The sequence below is a fragment of the Lepidochelys olivacea genome, assembly GCF_965140295.1.
Source record: "Lepidochelys olivacea isolate rLepOli2 genome assembly, chromosome: 20".
NCBI lineage: Eukaryota > Metazoa > Chordata > Testudines > Cheloniidae > Lepidochelys > Lepidochelys olivacea.
The window spans coordinates 16,606,735-16,626,583 of record NC_140430.1 but is presented as its reverse complement, the minus strand read 5'-3'; the positions used below and the strand labels follow the sequence as shown (position 1 = coordinate 16,626,583).

Below are 19,849 nucleotides of genomic sequence, written 5' to 3'. Positions count from 1 at the left end.
AGTTGTCCGACACAGGATGAGCAGGCTGAAATATCCACGAACAACCACAAGAGGGCACCAGAATCGCACGCACAGCGGTCCCTTTTCAGTCCGAGGAGCTCATCTCAACCGGCAGGGGGCGCGGTCGGAGAGCTCGGCACGGACGCATGCGTACCAATACCCCTCGTCGGTAGTGGGTGTGTGGCGCGATTACGGCGGCGCAACTGGTTCAATCCCGCGCCTGCGCAGCGTGGCTCGCCAGGAGCTACGGCGGCTCGGCGGGCTCATGGGGCGCCTGCGCAGCGTGGTGTTTGTGTATTCTGGCTGCGAGGCGGCGCTGGCTCCGGGGGGAAGATGGCGGCGTCCTCGCTGGAGCAGAAACTGTCCCGCCTGGAGGCCAAGCTGAAGCAGGAGAATCGGGAGGCCCGGCGGAAGATCGACCTGAACCTGGAGATCAGCCCAGCCCGGGCCCGGCCCAGTAAGGGGGGGGCCGCGAGAGGAGGGGCCCCGGGGGTGACAGGGGCCCCGGGGCGGGGCGAGCTTGGCAGGGGAAGGGTCTGAGCTCTGGGGGTCTTGGAGTGGGAGGGGCCCCGGCATGGCAGGAGCGCGAGGGGAGGGGTCTGAGCTCTGGGGGTGGGGGGGTCCCCGTGGGAGGGGGTGCTTGAAGACTGGGGCCCTGGAGGGGAGGAGGGGCCTAAGGGGGTTTGGGCAGGGAGGGGCGGGACTTGGGGAGTGAGGGGAAGGGGATTGAGGCCTGTGAGTAAAGGCTGTGAGGGGCCTCTGGGATGATAGGTGGGGTGGGGGTGAGAGAGGAGCCATTGGCCACAGGGATCTGTGCGGGGAAAGAGGGCGAGGTAGGCCTCTGGGGGGAGGAGTTGGGGGGTTGGAGAAGGGGGATAGGGAGGGCCCTGAGTGGGGAGGGAGACAGGAATCTGAGGCAGGTGGGCTTGCAGTTGGGGCGGGGGGGGGGGAGGGAGGGACTGTTCTGGGGGAAAGAAGGGATCCAGGCTGAAGAGGTTGGTTTTTGGAGTTGGCCCAGCGCAGTGGGCCATGATGGAGGGGAGAAGGGTGTGCGACCAGCAGAGGGGACTCTGCCACTCTTTGTGACAGTTTTGTTTGTGATAGGAGGAGGAGAATAGATGGGACTGGGATCATAATGGTGTTGGGGGGATGAGGGGTGGAAGGATGATTGGGAGTCTCTCCATATTCTGGGAGAAGAGGGAATGGGGAAGTGAATAAGGATCTCCCCAAGGGACATGGGGACAGTACAGCAGGGATTGCTGCTTGCTGTATATGTGGGAGAGGGATGTTCAGGTAGAGATGATAAGAACCGGGGTTGCCCCTTACCACCAGGCCTATATGAGGAGGAGAAGGGAGAGACCATTGGCTATGCAGAGTGAGGGAGGAGAGAGTGAGCTGATCAGGTTGCCTGGTATGTAACACTCCATTTGTTTGGAGACAGGATGAGGGCTTCCCCATAGGTGACCTGTCAATATTAATGGTGAAAGTGCTTTTGGGGTGGTCATCTACTGAGGCCTTAGGAGAGGGTACATGTGCAAGACTCTAAATTGGTGGGTGTGGGAATAAGGTAGATGATATTTTTAATGTTCTGAGCATGCAGTGATTTGGGTGGAAATGCCAGTCTCTTCTTATCCTGTCAACTGGCACCTCAGCCAGGCTTGGAGCATGTGGCAAACGTGTGTGTGCACATGTGCAAACTGACTTGTAGCACACTTGAGGCTACCAAAAAGCAAATGTCAGTCAGTTGCATAATTGTGCGAGATAGTTAGATGTGGAAAGGTTTGTGTGTCCTTTCTGCCTTGGGTTCAGGCTAGTCAGTCAGAGAGGAAGAACAGTGCTTTTACTTCTGAAGCTTTGTGTGGCTGAATGAGGGTAGGAAACATGTTCTAATCGTGAGTAAGGCGGTGGGACTAGGACTTGGGAGACCTGAGTTCAGTTACTGCCTTAGGCACAGACCTTGAGTCACTTAATCTAGCCAGTGCCTCAGTATCCCATCTGTAATATGTGGATAATACCACCCTATTTGACAGGGCTTCCATGAGGGTAAAGTTCCTTAATGAGTGTGAGCAGCTCAGATATTATTGTGATGTGGGCTTTTTAAATTATTAGAAAGAGGATTGTGTAATTAAATGATGGTTACATGATCATGTAATTATATGCTCACAACAAGCCTTGGGAGTGCTAGATTCTCCTGCTGGCCCAGTTACCTATCAGGCAATAATTTCTGGAGAGCGATTACAAGGTGATGAGTTTTCAAAAGCTACTCATCAAGCAGGCTCTTAGTAGCTGTTTCGCTTCTTTTCCTCCACGGCACAGAATTGGTGTCTCATCTCCCCAATTAGTTGTGTAGTTACCACCTTGAGACTGTGCTGTGGCTGGGTGCTTGTCCTGAGTGTGCTTTGTTTTAAGCCAAAAGATGAATAAATTAACTGTAAGCTGATTGATACCAGCCTCAGAAAATCATCTTAGGAATTTACTGTCTAGTAACCCAATCTACTTGCTTAGCTTTACCATGGTGATGATGAAAAATAAACTCTCTACTTGCCAAGGACAAGTAGAATTTTCAAAGGCTGATCTGTATGCACTAAATATGGACTGTGTTTGAGGGAGAGATTTTAATGCTTTCTCTTCGTGACTGTGAGGCAGAGAAAGGTGGTGAGCATCCTGGATTCCTGTTGCAACTGAAGACACTTGTTACTTTAGAGACTAACCAATTTATTTGAGCATAAGCTTTTGTGAGCTACAGCTCACTTCATCGGATGCATCCGTTGAAGTGAGCTGTAGCTCACGGAAGCTTATGCTCAAATAAATTGGTTAGTCTCTGAGGTGCCACAAGTACTCCTTTTCTTTTTGCGAATACAGACTAACACGGCTGTTACTCTGAAACTTGTTACTTTGGAACAGCAGGCTCTCTGTCAGCAGTCAGCATAGGTTGGAGTGTAGATGGCTCTAGTGTCAGGAGGACGATGATTCCGTGTTGTGGCGGAAACTTATTTTTGTTCCATGTTGGAACACAAACAGGCTTTCCAACATCTTTATGAATGTGAAATTGCTGATATTGGGTCAAAAGTTGAGGTTTTCTATTCAGGGAGATTTTTGGGCCCAGGTAGGTGGAGGGGCAGGGGAGAAGCATGGGGGTGTCTCATGTTATATAGCCTGGTGGTTAGGGCACTGGGCTGGAATGTGGGAGACCCATGTTCTAATTCCTGCTCTACCTGATACAGAGCAGAGTTCTTCATCCCAGATCATTCTAAATCAGGCAGAGTGAGGACTTGAACTTGGGTTTTCCGGGCTGGTGCTCTAGCCATCAGGCTATAGAGGGAGAGGGTTTCTGTCTTTCAAGTCCTGGACAAAAAAACCTTCCAGGTGATTGTCAAAACCAGTACATCTCCGCAAAATGTTTGAGCTTTGATGAAAGTTCATTTGGTCAAAAATGATTCCATCCAACTCGAGTTGAACCAGGGCCAGTTCAGCTCTTGTATAAAAGATCCATGCTGTGGTGAGGTGATAAATGAGATGATATCTAAGATGAACACCTAATGGAGGCACTGATGTCTAGACGCTTAGACCTAGGTTCCAACAGTTGAGGACTCCTGGGTTCTAAACCTGGTTTATTGTGTTACGCTGGGCAAGTCATTTCTCCATACTTCAGTTACCCCAGCTGTAAAATGAGGATGAAAATAATCCTTTTTGTCAAGACTTCTGACATCTATAGAAGCCAGAATGCTCAGTAGAAAGTACTGCTCATTTTTTGAAAGACCACAGTTAAGGGGTGGGCTCGTGAGTCTGTAAGGACTTGAAGGGCATAGGTACCAAGAAGAAGAATTATTTAGGATGCTTCAACTGGGCATATCTTGGCGGAATAGGCTGAATGTTAAGGGAAGACTTCCTGCCTGTGAGATCTACTAGCCCAGTGGCTCGCAACCTTTCCAGACTACTGGACTCCTTTCAGGAGTCTGATTTGTCTTGTGTACCCCCAAGTTTCACCACACTTAAAAACTACTTGCTTACAAAATCACACACAAAAATACAAAAGTAGCACAGCACGCTATTACTGACAAATTGACTTTCTCATTTCTACAATATAATTGTAACATAAATCAATTGGAATATAAATATTGTACTTACAGTTCAGTGTATAGTGTACGTAGTGCAGTATAAACAAGTCATTGTATGAAATTTTAGTTTGTCCTGACTTTGCTAGTGCTTTTTATGTAGCCTGTTGTAAGCCTAGGCAAATATCTTGATGAGCAGGGAGAGGGATAGCTCAGTAGTTTGAGCATTGGCCTGCTAAACCCAGGGTTGTGACTTCAATCCTCGAGGGGGCCATCTAGGGATCTGGGGCAAAAATTGGGGATTGGTGCTGCTTTGACCAGGGGGTTGGACTAGATGACCTTCTGAGGTCCCTTCCAACCCTGGTATTCTATGATTCTACCCCCTGGAAGATGTCTGCATACCCTCAGGGCTACACGGAACCCTCGTTGAGAACCAGTGTACTAGCCTGTGCAATGGTCTCACCCAGGAAAGATGGTAGAAGTCCCCTGGACATTTACACTAGGTTGGACAGAGCCTTGGAGAATGTACTGTAGGAAGCAATCTTGCATTTGGGCCCCAGTGAGTATAGATGAGAAGCATCCCATTGGGGCTTTTATTTTGCTTGGAGAAAGGACCAAATCCTTTAGTGAAATCTGTGCTTGTTTTAGCTGCTCACTTCCTCCTTGCTCCCACCATTCTGTTGCCCCGCCCAAAAACAACGCACCAACTGCCTCCTCAGAGATCTCTGGCCTTGCTGCCCAGGCCGCCTACCTTCCTTTAATTCATCTGTTGGGCTGGAAGAGCAGGAAGGCTTTGCTGTGTCCTGCCTTTTTGAAGCTCATTGGCATGTTGCTTCTCTGGTATTGAAAATCAGTAACAGGGGTGGGCAGGCTGGTGCTGGCCAGTTGGTGCTTGTCTCAACTCTCTTGGCTTGTTATGTGAGGGAGCTGGAAATGCCAAGATAGGGAATCACAGTTGTGCTTATTCGAGAAGCTTAGCAAAGGGGGTTTTCTTGGAAATGTCTAAAGGGCTCTCAGGAAGCCCACTTAACACAGGCAATGGGTGCATCCATTTCTGGGCACTGTTGATTTGCCACTATTGATTCACAGTTCAAGACGGGTTCATTCATATCCTGGGAATTCTAGAACCCTGCCAGAATTCTAATCTGCCCACTGAAGGGTTAGTATCCAGAACGATTTTCTGGATTGGTTCTGGATGACAGCCATGCTAGTGCATTGAGCTGGTACAATAATGAGGGAGAGTCTGAAGGAATAAAGAAAACTGATTAGGCTTCTAATTCAGTTTTGTAAAAACAGCACAGTGTTTGGCTTAAAATTGCAGTGGGGACTCTCATGTCTAAACATGGAGTGTCTGCAACCCACGGCTGAGAATCTGCGAGTGACACAGACTGTAGTTGTCTTTTCATTGCCCAGGTTGAGTTAAATACAAAAACAATCAGTATAAATAGTGACAAGTAAATTGGACTTTAAAAATCATCTCACTTGTTATAAGCTCTGGTAGCATTAGTGACAAAGAAAGAAACTAGATTATTACCCTAAAAACTGTCATTTGGTTATTATTTATATTCCAGTGGTACCTACATGCCCTAATCCAGAAGGGGGCCTCATTGTGTTGGTTTCTGTTCATACACATAGTGAGGGACAGTCACTGCCCTAAAGAGTTTATCATCTAAACAGCAAAGGGTGGGAGGTGAAACAGAAACATGTAAAGGGTAAGTGACAGGTCCAAGATTACCACGCAGGTCAGTGGCAGAGCCAGGAATAGAACCTAGGTCTCCCAAGTGCTAGTCCGTCTGCTGTCCACTGCACCACACTGCCTGGCTGGACCATGCTGCCTAGAGAACACCCTGATGTGGTATCTGAGGGTAAAATACAGTAAACAACAACAACCACCAAGGTTCAGATGGGCTTTGTCTATACACTAAACTCTTCTACTGCAAACAGTCTTTAGAAACACTTGTCAGTACTGGTCTAGAAGTATTTTTGGTGATTATAACAAAAAAGATACGAAATCTGCTATTAAGTGTTGTTGTGGTTTAGTTTTAAATAAAAGAAAACGGATATTTTTCTCCCTTTGGATGGTAAGTATCTCCCTGTATGCAAGCCCAACAACACACCTAAGAAGGAAAAGTGAAACCAACTACAAACAAAAGTGAAACTGACCAGTCTGAAGTTCAGTTTAGTGCCAAATTGCAGAGGCACAAGTCTTGGAAAGCAAAAATAGCCTTTAATGATCTCAGGTGTTTGTCAGGAAGCCAGAATAGGATGACTCTTGTCCTGCTGTTGTCCCTTTAAATCTGAACAAATGACAGTCCTCTTTTGTAATGAACACATTGCCTGTGGTATCTTACAACCTGACCCATCAAAAGAAGGGCAAGAAAAGTTATTAGGGGTATGAAACAGCTTCTGTATGGGAGAGATTAAAAAAGACTGGGGACTGTTCAGCTTATAAAAGAGATAAGTAAAGAGGGATCTGATAGAGGACTGGTGCGGAGAAAGTGACCAAGGAAGTGTTGTTTACCCTTTCACATAACACAAGAACCAGGGGTCTCCCAATGAAATTAATAGGCAGCAGGCTTAAAACAAACATAAGGAAGTATTTCTTCACACAACGTACAGTCAGACTGTGAAACTCATTTCCAGGGGCTGTTTTGAAGGCCAAAAGTATAACTGGGGTCAAAAGAGTTCCGTAAGTTCATGGAGGATAGGTCCATGAATAGCTATTAGCCAAGATGGTCAGGGACAAAACCCCACGCTTTGGGTGTCCCTAAGCCTCTGACTCTTAGAAACTGGGACAGAATGACAGGGGTGGATCACTCAGTAATTACCCTGTTCTGTTCATTACCTCTGAAGGATTTTGCACCAGCCGTTTAGTTGGATTGCTCCTGCTTTGAGCAGGGGATTGGACTAGATGAGCTCCTGAGGTCTCTTCCAACCCTAATATTCTATGATTGTCAGAAGACAGGATACTGGGTTAGATGGACCACTGGTCTGACCCAGTATGGCTATTCTTATGTTCTTAAAAAGATCCTTAGATATTAAGGTCAGAAGGGATAATTATGATCATCTAGTCTGACCTCCTGCACAACGCAGGCCACAGAATCTCACCCACCCACTCCTGCGATAAACCTCTCACCTATGTCTGAGCTATTGAAGTCCTCAAATCATAGTTTAAAGACTTCAAGGAGCAGAGAATCCTCCAGCAAGTGACCCGTGCCCCATGCTACAGAGGAAGGCGAAAAACCTCCAGGGCCTCTTCCAATCTGCCCTGGAGGAAAATTCCTTCCTGACCCCAAATATGGCGATCAGCTGAACCCTGAGCATATGGGCAATATTCACCAGCCAGATACCCAGGAAAGAATTCTCTGTAGTAAATCAGATCCCACCCCATCTAACATCCCCTCACAGGCCATTAGGCCTATTTACCATGAATATTTAAAGATTAATTAATTTCCAAAATCATGTTATCCTGTCATACCGTCTCCTCCATAAATTTAAACTCTTACGCCTGTATGGAGTCCCTTGAATGGATCAGTGCCTTAAAGATGGAAAAATTTCCAACTCCCTAAGGAGTCCAGTGGAGGATTGTTCCTTGTGGTATTTCACTCATTTTCATTTTAAATGTCCCAAGTTTGGGGCTTCTTCTGCTTTCCTCAGGACCCTTCTGCAATCTAATAGCTCTTCTTGTTGTGAAGTTGTCTCCCCATCAATCAAGCTAAATCTTCTGTTTCACCTCCTGGCTTCTATGTACCACTTGAATTCCTCCTCCCCTCTGGCAGGCAAACCCTCTTTCCCCCTTCATTGTCTTGTAACCAGGCTACACAATTGAGTCCTCTGATAGGGGTCTTGGGGTTTTTTTTCCACCTTTCTCTGCTGTACAGAGTGTGGATTGCCTGCTGGGATCATCTGGGCATGTCTTACCTCATTTCCTGGTGGCACCTTGGTCTTGCCTGTTCTCTGCCTATGGTACACAACCTGAGGACTGAAATGCTTTAGTCTAACCCAAGGTATCAAGTTCATTACAGGAAGTAACTGGTTGGAATTTAATGGCCTGTGATAGGCAAAGAGATCAGACTAGAGGATCGAATTGGTCTTTTCTGGCCTTAAACTCTGTGAAAGTAGGGTCCAGGGAATAACAACCTAAGGGAATCTGTCCGCTCCAGTTAGAAGGCTTCGGGATCCTGATGTTGTCCACAGCAATCACTGAGATTCCATGCTGTGAAACCAGGATTGAGAGATGTTTCGAACATCGGCATTGCCTTCTGGTGACTCGTGCAGGCTGTGCACAAATAGCTTCTGGCAGAAATGCTGCAGCTGTTTCACCCTGTACCATATCCAAATTGAATGGGATCAGTTTAAAGTCAGAAGAGACTTTTCCCCTTCTCAGCCAGTCCTGCTGTCGGATATTACAAGTACAAGGACCATGTGAGCACCGAACTAGATGTGGGAAAATCAGCTGGGTTCTTTCTGCCACCAGGTCTTGCCGCCTATAATAAATAGATAGCGTTCAAAGAGAATCCAGCTTGTGCTCCATAGCTCTGCAGAGTTAGTGGGGTTGACGGTTTCTTGGGGCAGTAGAAAGAGTATCTTAGATCAAGACTACATGTCTTTCTACACAAAGGTGCACAAGCTTATTTGCAAGAGGCAGAGTCAGTGCAGAAATCACAGGGTGGAATTCTCTGGCCTGCGTTAGGTAGGAGGTCAGGCTTGATGATCTCAATGGTCCCTTGTGGTCTTATGAATCTGTGACTCAGAGGAACATCCTATATCTACTATGGCATCAACACACACAGTGCTTTAGGGACCAGCCCCAAGGATCTTCTGACAGATGTGGCACAGCAAAGGACTGTGTGGGGGAGCCGGTGGTAAGAGTGAGGTGAACCTTATGGTGACTGTAGAGGGGCTCTTGGTACACAGTTGCCCCATTGACCCTAGCCGCACCTTAATATTCGGGCTAAACGAATCGGAGAGGGTTGTGAACAGCTCGTATGTGACTGTTGGAATGTCTGCCTCCCCTCAGAGCAGTGTTGCGTGGGATAGTTTGCACAATGCTGATCAGTCTTATGAGAGACTCCCCCAGAGGTGACTGGGCTTTTTGGTTGCTCTGTTTGTGTTGTCTTTCTTCTAGCCTTGAGCTCTTGAAGAAGTGATGGATTTAACTGCATGCACTGTGGTGGGGGACAGAATAGGAGGCTAGTTGCTATAGCTGCGGCTGGTATGTCTTTCCAGAGCCAGCCTGTTGGGCAGCTAAGCTTTGATGCCGGTGGAGCATGGTCTGTGCTTGAAGGTGAACAAAAGTAACTTGCTGGGCCTAATCCTGCAGCCTTCACTCGGGTGGGTAATCCCATTGAAGACAGCAGGTCTGCACACTTCAGTAAAGGGAGGCTTATAGGATCAAGCTCAGATCTTAACGGAAGGATGTGTAGATTGCTGCATTTTAACTGAATCCAGTGTCGAAGGACTTATTAAACCACCCAGTGCTGAGTTCGGATTTCTATTTCTCCTTCCTCAGCTGAGATCTTTCTTAAAGCCGCAGGGCCTGAATTCTGTGACCAGTTTGCAGGTGGTGGGTGGAGCACACTAGAGACCCACCCCTCCCATGTAACTTCACAATCTAAAACAGATTCGCCACTGGGATATTCCCTTCTGCTGTTGGGTTAAATTGAGTAAACGAGAGAGAAATGTGCTCTGGTGTAGAAACCAGAAAAGAAAAACCAATTCAGCCCAGTGAATTTCTTGGGTGATTTAGTTTTTTTTCATTTTTTTTATAGACAGCATTTTTCCTGTGCAGTATTTTTCTGAACCTAACATCAGTGAGGAAGATATTTTGAAACATCAGGCTCAGATTGCTTTCTGTAAAGGAAAAATGGAGCTATTTTAAAGGGAAGCTGTGAGGACATTAAGAGTCTTATTAGGTCTGTTAAGAAACCAGTGGAGAATTAGCTGTCAAGAAGCATACAGGGGAAAGGAGAATGGGTTGAAAGGGGTGTGGGCCTCGTGGTGGAATCAGGGGATATTGAAGAGATGGGAGTGAACTGTTAGTGGGTTTTGGTTTATTAGATTCTAGGAACTGTGGGGAGGTGGATCTGTTGATGTGGTTCTGTATGAAGCTGGCCAGCTCATCTTACTTTCTTTGTCGCCAGTGCTGAATTCGGGTTGAGGGTTGTTTGGGAGTATAGGATTGGAAGGGTCCTCCTGGTTTGAGAAGTCCAGTCTCCTACTGTCGCAAGCAACCCCAGCGTATCATCCTGTTCATAAATTCATCAAGCTGCATCTTAAAACGAATGAGGTAGTTAGCTCTCTCTACTACTCTTCGAAGACTGTTCCAAGCTGTTCTTATTCTGTCATAAATGTGAAAGCTACTGATCAGTGCTGCAAATGGACGCTCCAGCCATCACCGCGAGTTTTTCTGACTGGACCTGCCTAATGTTGATGGAAAGAGTAGAAAGCAAGCAATCAAAATGGGCTGAAATAACAAAATCAGATCATTCTTCTGAAGTAAAGTGTGAACATTGCCAAGAGTTGTTGAGCGACAAGAGAGAAGGGATTTGTGCCCATCTCTAAAAGACTAGAAGATTGGTTTCTTTGGTTTTAAGATCAAAGGCCCCATTGAATGAAACTCTTGCTATTGAAATGGATGAACAAAACATAGGTGAGCTTGATCCTGAAGCAAGGCATTTTTTGAGGTTGCTGTTGTCAAGACATAGCCACAATGATGGTGTAAGTCCCTGCTCTCTTCATTCACAGGTGGTCTTAGTGTGCCATCTGGGACAAGGTCGAAGATCAGTGGGTGATTGTGGCATAACAGCCATCGAATGGCAGAGAACCTTCTTTTGTGCTCGTAATACTACACACAGAATGAACAGTTCAAGGAAATGATTGAAGCAATTTGCCCTGGGGATATACTCCTTCTAATAGATTGAAAGTGGCATGTCTGTTACTAGACGCTATGAGTGAAGAAATGGGGGGGGGGGAGGGAAATGAAAGGAGGCACTTAAATGGTTGATGTGGACACTTCTCCCACAAACATTTTTGATCCTCCTAGGCATGGGACATCCCCTCCAAACTTGTCTGCAAATCCTGTTTTGCTTCAGATCCCTCCTTGAGATTCGGAGATGCCTACAGGAAAATGCCAGCTGATAGATTCAAGGAGCTCAATCTGTTTAGTGTAACAAATATAGAGCTAAGGGATGACTTGATCACAGTCTGTAAGTATGGACACCGGGAACAAATATTTTATAATGGGCTCTTCAGTCTAGCAGACAAAGGTATAACATGCATAAGGTGTAGATTTTTTAACAGAGAGGGTAATTAACCATTGCAACAGTTTATCAAGGGCTGTGGTGGATTCTCCATCACTTTCCTTTTTTAATTCCAGAGCATCTTAGCAGACACTGGGAGCAGTACAGCATCACCATTCATTCCTGTCCATGGCTTGTTCTTCCTGTAAGCCAAGCCTGGCCATGACATCCCTGCCATCTAGTGGGTGGATGGCCTCTAGGTCAGACTAATCTTGCTTGGTTTTGCATTATTTTCTTTCATTCCATTTATTTTCTTTCTTTTTGTATTTCTCCATCACTGGCAATTTTAAAATCCGGTTTGGATGCTTGTTTAAAAGATCAGTTCTACTTCAAAAGGAATTATTTTGTGGAAGTTCTGTGGCCTGTGTTATATAGGAGGTCAGACTACATGATCATAGTGGTGCTTTCCGGCCTTGGAACCAGTAGATAGAAAGCCAGCAGAGATTTTTGCTCTTGTTCTTGTATATTTCTTATTTACATATAAAAGAAATCAAACCGACAGAGCTTTCCAGCTGTGTCCACATCTGCCTATGTTAACCTTTGTTCTTATTCACATTTTTGAGCTTGTGGTTTGTGGTACCACCTACCATAAAAATCATAGGCCAGCCCCACCCCCAGTCGTGAGATTGACATAAAAAACGTAAGATTTGGAAAAAAAATATGAATTTGATGTTTTTGCCTTCTGTTTTTTGAGTTGTTGGGGGTCATGTTTTTCAGTCCCCTGCCCCCAAACTTATTTTCTTTTCTAAAAATGAAAGAGGAGACTCCATGACTCCAGGAGTGGGGCCTGAAGGAACATTACAAAGCAGTTAAATGGGTTGGCAAGGCTGCGTTTGTTGCATCTTGGACTGTAAGCCCCTTGGCGCAGGGATGATTTTTACTTTCTTAGTACAGCACCCAGCAGAATGGGGCTTTAAACCTGACTGAGAGCTCTAGCTGCTGCTGGAATTTAGCAGTAGCCATAGTTGCTCTGCTGCAACTCTGATGAGCATGTCAGTTTCACTGTGTGGGAGCATCAGAGGCTAAGGAGGGGTGTTTCCACTACCTCATAGGCTTCTGCTGCCCATGAACTATGATTTTGGCAGAGACCTGAAAGAGCTGTTGACATTCACTTCTTATTTGAAAACGTATTCACATCCACTTGGAGTACAACTGAGAGGTGGCTGTCCAAACGGCCCCCGGGGGAAGGGGCTATATGTTCATTGTGTCTCAGTGGTCCCCAATCAGATGGGTGTGCCCTTCCCTTAATTTCCAGTGCTGGAAACTAAACCTGGGTTCTGAGAGTCAAGCTGGCTCTATTTCTTCTTGGGCATCATCTGCAGATACACAAGGCAAGTGACCCTTGGTGATTCCTGTCCCCTTAGTGCGTTTGTCGAGGCATAACTGATTGGAACTTAAACAATCCTGGTGATGGACAAGAAGAAAGCGAATCCAGCTCTCCCCATGGTCTAGGAGGAGTAAAAAGCAGGGAAATTGTCTTCTAGTTATTTCAGTCAGCAGATCGGACTCCAGCACATAAACAGAGGCAGGCCTGAGGAGTAAGTGAAGTTGCTCTTCGGAGCAGAGCTGTGCTTTGTGCCAATGTGTGCATCTGCTACCAGTTTTGGATTCTGTACAGTTCTCTGTACTTCATTTAATTCTCCTTTTACAAGATGCTCACTGAGCTGGAAAGTGAAAGGTGATGTGAGGTAGGGGTGGCCACTTCTGTTCAGGTTGGGGGAGGGGTGGAAAAGTCGGCTGTTGTATGCCTTCTGGGGTTGTAATTATAGTGAATGATTTGACAGATGCCTGCCTACATCCGTGGGAAAGAGTCTCAAGCAGAATTTCCAGACCTGGTGAACTCAGTGATGAGCTACTGTCTCTTAATCCTATCAGGCAACTGTACCACTTTAAGCAGCCAGGAACAAAGTTGAAGCTAGACAATTCAGATTGGAAGTAAGGTGTATATTTTTACACAATGAGAGTAGCTAACCATTGGAACAATTTACCAAGTGTGGTGGTGCATTCTTCATCACTGCCCATTTTTAAAATCAAGATTGGACAGTCTTCTAAAAGATCGGCTCTAAGAATTATTTTGGGAAAGGTTTCAGGCCTCTGTTATACAGGAGGCCAGACTAGATGATCACAACGGTCCTGTCTGGCCTTGGAATCTGTGATACCCCTGCTGTGCTTTGTGTAAGTAAAATGTTGGTACTGTATGAAATCAGTGCAGCCAGTATTAAATAGATTGGAAACTGGCTAATTGCTAGATCTCCAAAAGTAATTGTCCCAATGTTCCTGGCCCAGTGCGATTAGTCCCAATTGTTCCTGGCCCAATACTATTCAGTATATTTGTCAGTGGTCTAGAAGATAAAATGTGGTGGTAAAATTTGCAACTGACACAAGGGTTGGTTTAATGGTGAGTAGTGATAAGGACAGGTAAGTTATACCGAGTACTCAGGATTGCTTGGTGAGCTGGACTCATTTGAGCAACATGTGTTTTTAGTACAGCGGAAGATCATAAACCTAGGAACAAAGAATGTAGGTCATCGTAATGGTATGGGGGACTCGGTATACAGTATTACTGTATTACTGTAAACCTCGGTATACAGTATTAGTGTATTACTGTATTACTGTAAACCTTGGTATACAGTATTAGTGAGAGCATCAACAGATACTGCATCCAGTTCTGATGTCCACACTTCAAAAAGAATGTTGAAAATTGGAAAAGATTCAGAATAGGGAAGAGGGTCTAGAAGAGACATAAGGAGCGCAATCTCTCCGAGATCGTCAGAAAAGTTAGGAGTTGGCTTGATCGTGGTCTGTATGTGGGGAGATAAGCTCTGATAGTAGAGGGCTCTTTAATCTATCACACAAAGGCATTGCTTGATCCAGTGGTTGAAAGATAAATTCAGACTAGGAATAAGGTGCAGAGGAATTAACCACTGGAACAATTTACCGGAGGCTGTTGTGGGTTCTCTGTCACTTGAAGTCTATAATTCCAAGATTTGACGTCTTTCTAAAAGATCCTGCCCTGGTTTAACCAGAAGTTGAGCTTAACCAGATGCAGGGTTGAGTGGGTGAAATGTGGCCTCTGTTGTTCAGGGGGTCAGACAGATGATCACAGTGGTTCTTTCTGGACTTGGATTAATCCTGCAGACTATGTTGGGAAGGAGGTAGAAACATGAGCCTCTCCAAATTGTAAGCAGCCCAAGCACTGTGATGGGGCAGAACATGCCTGACTTAATGGGAGGGAGGTAACAGGGACATGGCCCAGGTAGGTTAGCTGGGAGGCTGGGGTACCAGCATGGATGAATGGCCTACGGAGAATTTGCTGCAGTGGAAGGAGATGGGAAGGGAACAGCTGCTGCCTGCATATTTGAGACACTTGGGGAATGGCTGCCCAGGGCTCCCAGGAACTTCACTGTATGGTGCATCCCATTTTTCACCTTGTCTGTCACCATCTGTTGGTTTTTCACCATTCTCCATCCCTCACCCTGGAATCAGTTCGCTCCCCGCCCGGAATATGATTTGATTTCTTTTGATGACTCGATTGTTTCTGTTGTGATTTATCGTGTTGTTTTTTTCTTCCTTTTCCCAATCCAGTTATTGTGATCACTCTAAGCCCTGCTCCCGCTCCGTCCCAACGAGCAGGTACCAAACTTTTTATCATCGCAGCTTGGATTTCCTGCATCATTTACTTAACGCTTCCTTCAACTGCATAGAAATGCCACCTGTCTGACTTCCCTCCTGTCTGTCTCCCCCTCCCATCCCCAATCTTTCCCATATCCACCTGTTACCACCACCATTGATCGAGCATACATGACCATTTACAGCTAGGAACAGCATTAGATAAGGCCTCCCGTAGGATCATGGCTCTGCTTGCCCACATGCTTTCCTGTCCCTCCACCACTGGAATAGCTTTGACCACCGCACCTGCCATCTGAGGCTCTCAAAGCACATTCCAGAAGCAGGTAAGTATTAAACAATCCCAGACTATAGAGAGGCAATCCTCACCTCCTCCACTGATACACAACCACTTCTGGGCTGGAATGCAGCAGCCATTGACCAGCACACACCAGCAGTGTGCTCTCAGCATTGTAAGCTAGCAAGTGAAGAAGAATCCCATGTCCAATTGAAACCACCGCAGCAATTTTAGGAAGGCAAAATGTAATTTTTCCATGTTAGAATTTTGTCAGGACATTTGGGCTGACATCCCTGTTCTCCGAGTGCTGTGCACTCCTTGATAGCCACGAGGGCCTGGATTTCTGAGGAAGGCTTAGATACTGTGTCGATGGCACAGCCGTGAATTAAATATGGTGGATGGCCACCACATGGCTTAGCACAATAGTGGGAGGTATTTTTATTTGTCTTGCACATAGAAAACCCAGAACATCTACATTCCCATTTGAAGAACCACCTGGGACCTCTGGAGGAATCTTAAAGTGTGATTATTGTCTGTATTAGAGACTTCCAACTGAGATCCAGGTCACACTGTTTCAGGAGATACATACACACAGGTGCGAGAGTCCCTTCCCTGAAGAATTTAGTCTAAGTAGCTGAGTGTGTGTGAAAGGAAGAGTTATTCTCTCCATTTCACAGATCAGACAGGGAGTCCCAGTCTAATGCCTTAACCACAAGATGACTCTCCAGCTGCATGGGCAGCCGTATCTCCTTGGCTGGAGCAGAGAGCTTCCCCGAGAGTCCAACTTTGAGGAGTGAAGTGGCCCTTCCCAATTTTTACCATCCTGGGCTGAGAGTCTTTTGTATCTCCTAAGGTAAACCGAGCCAAACCAGGTCAGTACTTGGATGGGCAACCCAAGAAGTGGTGTTAGTGGCTTATTCGGGGGTACTCTTCTCACTGAGTCAGTTCTGAAGACTGTGTGCTCTCTGCAGGTGATGTGCTGCTAGAGGGGCCATCTTCTGGATGAATGGCTATCTGGCCGTGTCCCCAGTTCTTACGCTCTTATCCTGAGTCTCACAATATCGGGTGTTCACACCCAATATTGTGAGATACGGCTGCCCATACAGCTGGAGAGTCATCTTGTGGTTAAGGCATTAGACTGGGACTCCCTGTCTGATCTGTGAAATGGAGAGAATTCTCTGCTTAAAGCCTCAGCTCTTGGAGTCATGTGATTCCATAAGGATCTCCGCTTTCTTTTTTTCAAATAATTTTTCAGCCTTCATGGCTGCAGAGAGAAGCTGAGAAACATGAATCCTAAAGGCTCATAAATCAGAAAGCAAATAAAATTTTGAATAAAATTTTGTTTAAAAAAAAGGTTTTTTTTTAAAGCCAGTCTCATAATTTTTGGGACCAGACTCATGGATATTTGAACACTAGTGCTTGACCACGCAGAAAGGCGTTTGTGACGTCTTATGATCATTAAAGATCTCACTGTGCTCTTTGAGATTTGCGGGGTAGTCCTGGTTTCCAGAGGCCAGTTTTGTTTATTACCTCCAGTCTGCCTAAATTCCCCCTGCAGCTGCATTTGACTGTCATCTGTGAAGCAGTCCCAACACTGGCTTGTTTTGCAGTGATTTTGCATTGCTGTGCACTGTTAAGCAGCTGTGTTGCTGATCCCAGAGTCAGCTGCAGGTGAAGCAATCCCAATGCTGGGTTTGTTTTGTAGCTGCTTAGTCTAGTGTTCTGGGATCCTTCAGGATGAAAGGTTTAGTTTAAATGTACAATGATCTGACAGCTTTTTCTCCTGTGCTTTTATATCTCTCCCACACATCGATGTCAAATTGTAACACTGTGCTGATAGACTATGCCCTACAGAATTTCCCAGACAGTGAACTATGAAATAGTATTTCTTTTTATTTAAAAAGTTGAATTGTCTCTTTTCTAGGCCAGAAAAAGAATACCGTATTTGTTGATTCCCAGCCTTGAACGTATTGCATTGAACTGCCCTCTCCTGAAACAGTGCAATGAACACATGGTTTCATTGCCGTAATCAGAAATTCAGATGCCATGGCGATTCCCGCCAGCATTTCTGAGCCTCCTGTTGGTGACCACCCTACCTTTGACACGGTCTTTTCGAAGCATCTGTATAGAAGGTATCCATTTGCCCCCATTACGACGGCAGACCAGGAATCCAGACACCGAGGTTCTGTTCCTGGCTCCGCTCCTGGCCTCTGGGGTGACATTGGCCAAGTCCCTCACCTCCCTGTACCTTTCTTTTCCCAGCTCTCAAATGGAGGTGGGGCTACCCTCTTTTGTTAGGTAGATAAGTATTCACTGTGAAGTGCTTTGAGATTCTCCAGTGGCTATTGATTGTATTATTTATACAGCTATCTCTTATTTTTTTTTTTAGAATGCTCCCCTGCCACCAGGGTGCTCAGTAGCCCAGTAGATGAGCCTTTATTAAAACCTTAGTAATGGAAATAGAACTCAAGAATCCTGACTCCCTGTGGCCTGCTCTAAGCATTAGGCCACACTCTCCTCTCAGAGCTGGGGATCAGAAAGTTCCTCGCTCCAAGAGCATGCCCAGAGCCTTGGACCGTGGTAAGACTGAGGCTCAAAAATGATCCTTTAAAACCCAGGTCTCTATGCACTTGTCATGTAGCTTTTTGCCATGGGAAGCAATGCCATGTGCTTCGTGCCTGTGAGGGTCACACTCAAACCCACCATGTTCACAGTTAAAGGGGGAACTGAAAAGCTTTTCAGTCTGCCAGGGGCAGAGTTCATAACATCCGTTGCAGAAAAACATAAAGCCATCATGTGCCCTTAAGACAGGGAAACAGTTTAATTCCTGGTATTGCTGGAGGGATTACTGTGGTCACGGGAATACCAGACTTGGGTCTTGGCAAGTCTGTAAGAACCTAAACTTTCAACAACAGCTGTATGGTGATGAATTAAAAATGACATTCATAACCCTCCCACCAAGAAAAAGAAGAAATTAATAATGTTTAAAAATAAACAGATCAGAAACATGAGCAGTTTTGACTCTGCAAACAAGTTCCAAAGACTCCCCATTGCTATTGCTTTTGAGCTATGGAGGGCACCCAGATTCTAGGGGGATGGGCAGCAGAGTCAGACACTTAGGTAGATTTATAGACAGCATGTCTGCGCCTTATGTTGTCACTGATTTGGTGGGGGGAGTCTATCTTTAGAAAGCTTTACTGTTCACTTTTAAATCCAAAATATTTTAGTGTTATTTATTTTAGCTGGGAATTAGGCAGCTGTTGAAATTCAGTGGACTATGGGTCCCACTTACATTGGGCTTCTTGGAAATTCTGACCTATTTTTATTATACTAGCACCTGCAGGCCCCCAGCAGAGACCAAAGGCCCAATGTGTGCTGTAGAAACACAGAGGAAGAGAAGGTGCTTTCCCCTAAGAGCTTACAATTGAAATAAACAAAGAGGGAAAACAGAGACAGAGGGGTTTTGGCCCTCCTCTAGCGCTCTCCATCCAAGGATCTCAACATGGTTCATAAACGTTCCTCCATTTAACTCTCCCAGGCCCCCTCTGGGAAGCAGGTGATGGATGTGTTTGGATGGCTTCACTCAGAATTGAAATGCTGCCACATCTGGGTTGGAACACTGCGGCTCTTTAACAGCGTAATTGTTTGCAGGCAGAAATTACATTACTGTATCCAGCTGAAAATTCAAGAGGAGGATTTTTAAGTAGGCCATCTGCAAGTACTCGAATTGAAATTTTGCTAGGACACTAGAGTTAAAACAAAACCTCCCTTCTAGGGGAAGTGCCAGGGGATTTTTAAGGAGTACAAATGGTCAGGATATTTTCAAATGATAGCAACTTCTGCAGCACAGCACTCCCACACTGTGGCTTTGGAATTGGTACTGAGCACCTGTCACACCCTGGGCCTTCTGTTGAAGGTCTCCCATCCAAATTCTGACCTGACCTAAGTTTGTTTGCTGGCTGCAGGCTTGTTGTTTCAGAGCAGCTCAGTTACTTCCCGTAAAGCTTTAATCAGGAAGTCATTCATGCAAGATGATTGACTGGCAGGAGGGGGAACGTAATTGGGTACCGAAATTCTGATTTGTCAAATAAGAGTTTCCAAAATGGTGAGAGACAAGGTAATATCAGGGCTGCCAAGATATGTCCTGTTTAGACCCACAGTGACTCTTGTCATTGCCCAGTTTGTCTAAGAGACTATCAGAGTCCTGCAGAAATGTTTATAATACACACACTACATATCCCGGATTGGTCAGCCTAGACCACCCCAATCAGCTGGGATCTCAGAACTGATCCTTGCTGACTGGGGTGGTATGATCTGACCAGGCTGGGATATGTAGTCAGGACTCCTGGGTTCTGTGTCCAGCTGTGCCACTGATTTCTGTATATGGCCTGCTGTCTCAGCTCCTGGATTCTATTCCAAGCCCTGCCACTGATTTAGACACATCACTTTCCTGTGCTTCAGTTTCCCCACCTGGAAAATAGTAGCTATTTCCTTAGTTCACCAGGGTAACTGTTGCAAAGCACTTTGTGATCCTTGGATACTAGGCCCAATTGTTTAAAAGCCCTAAAAAGGTACAGTTGACTCTTGTG

General features: G+C 45.8%; 1 protein-coding gene across 2 annotated transcripts in view; it reads left to right on the top strand.

Moving 5' to 3' along the window:
• Positions 1–317: 317 nt before the first annotated feature.
• The window catches only part of MAP2K7 (mitogen-activated protein kinase kinase 7), a 55,261-nt gene continuing 35,729 nt past the window's right edge, over positions 318–19,849 (top strand). Inside the window, exons 1-2 of one of the 2 annotated variants that reach the window (XM_084609936.1) lie at positions 318–457; positions 14,942–14,989. In XM_084609936.1, coding sequence (XP_084466062.1) covers positions 334–457; positions 14,942–14,989 — 172 coding nt within the window. In that variant the 5' untranslated portion in view covers positions 318–333. The remainder of the gene's footprint in view (positions 458–14,941; positions 14,990–19,849) is intronic. The other variant, XM_084609937.1, reaches the window with a different exon arrangement.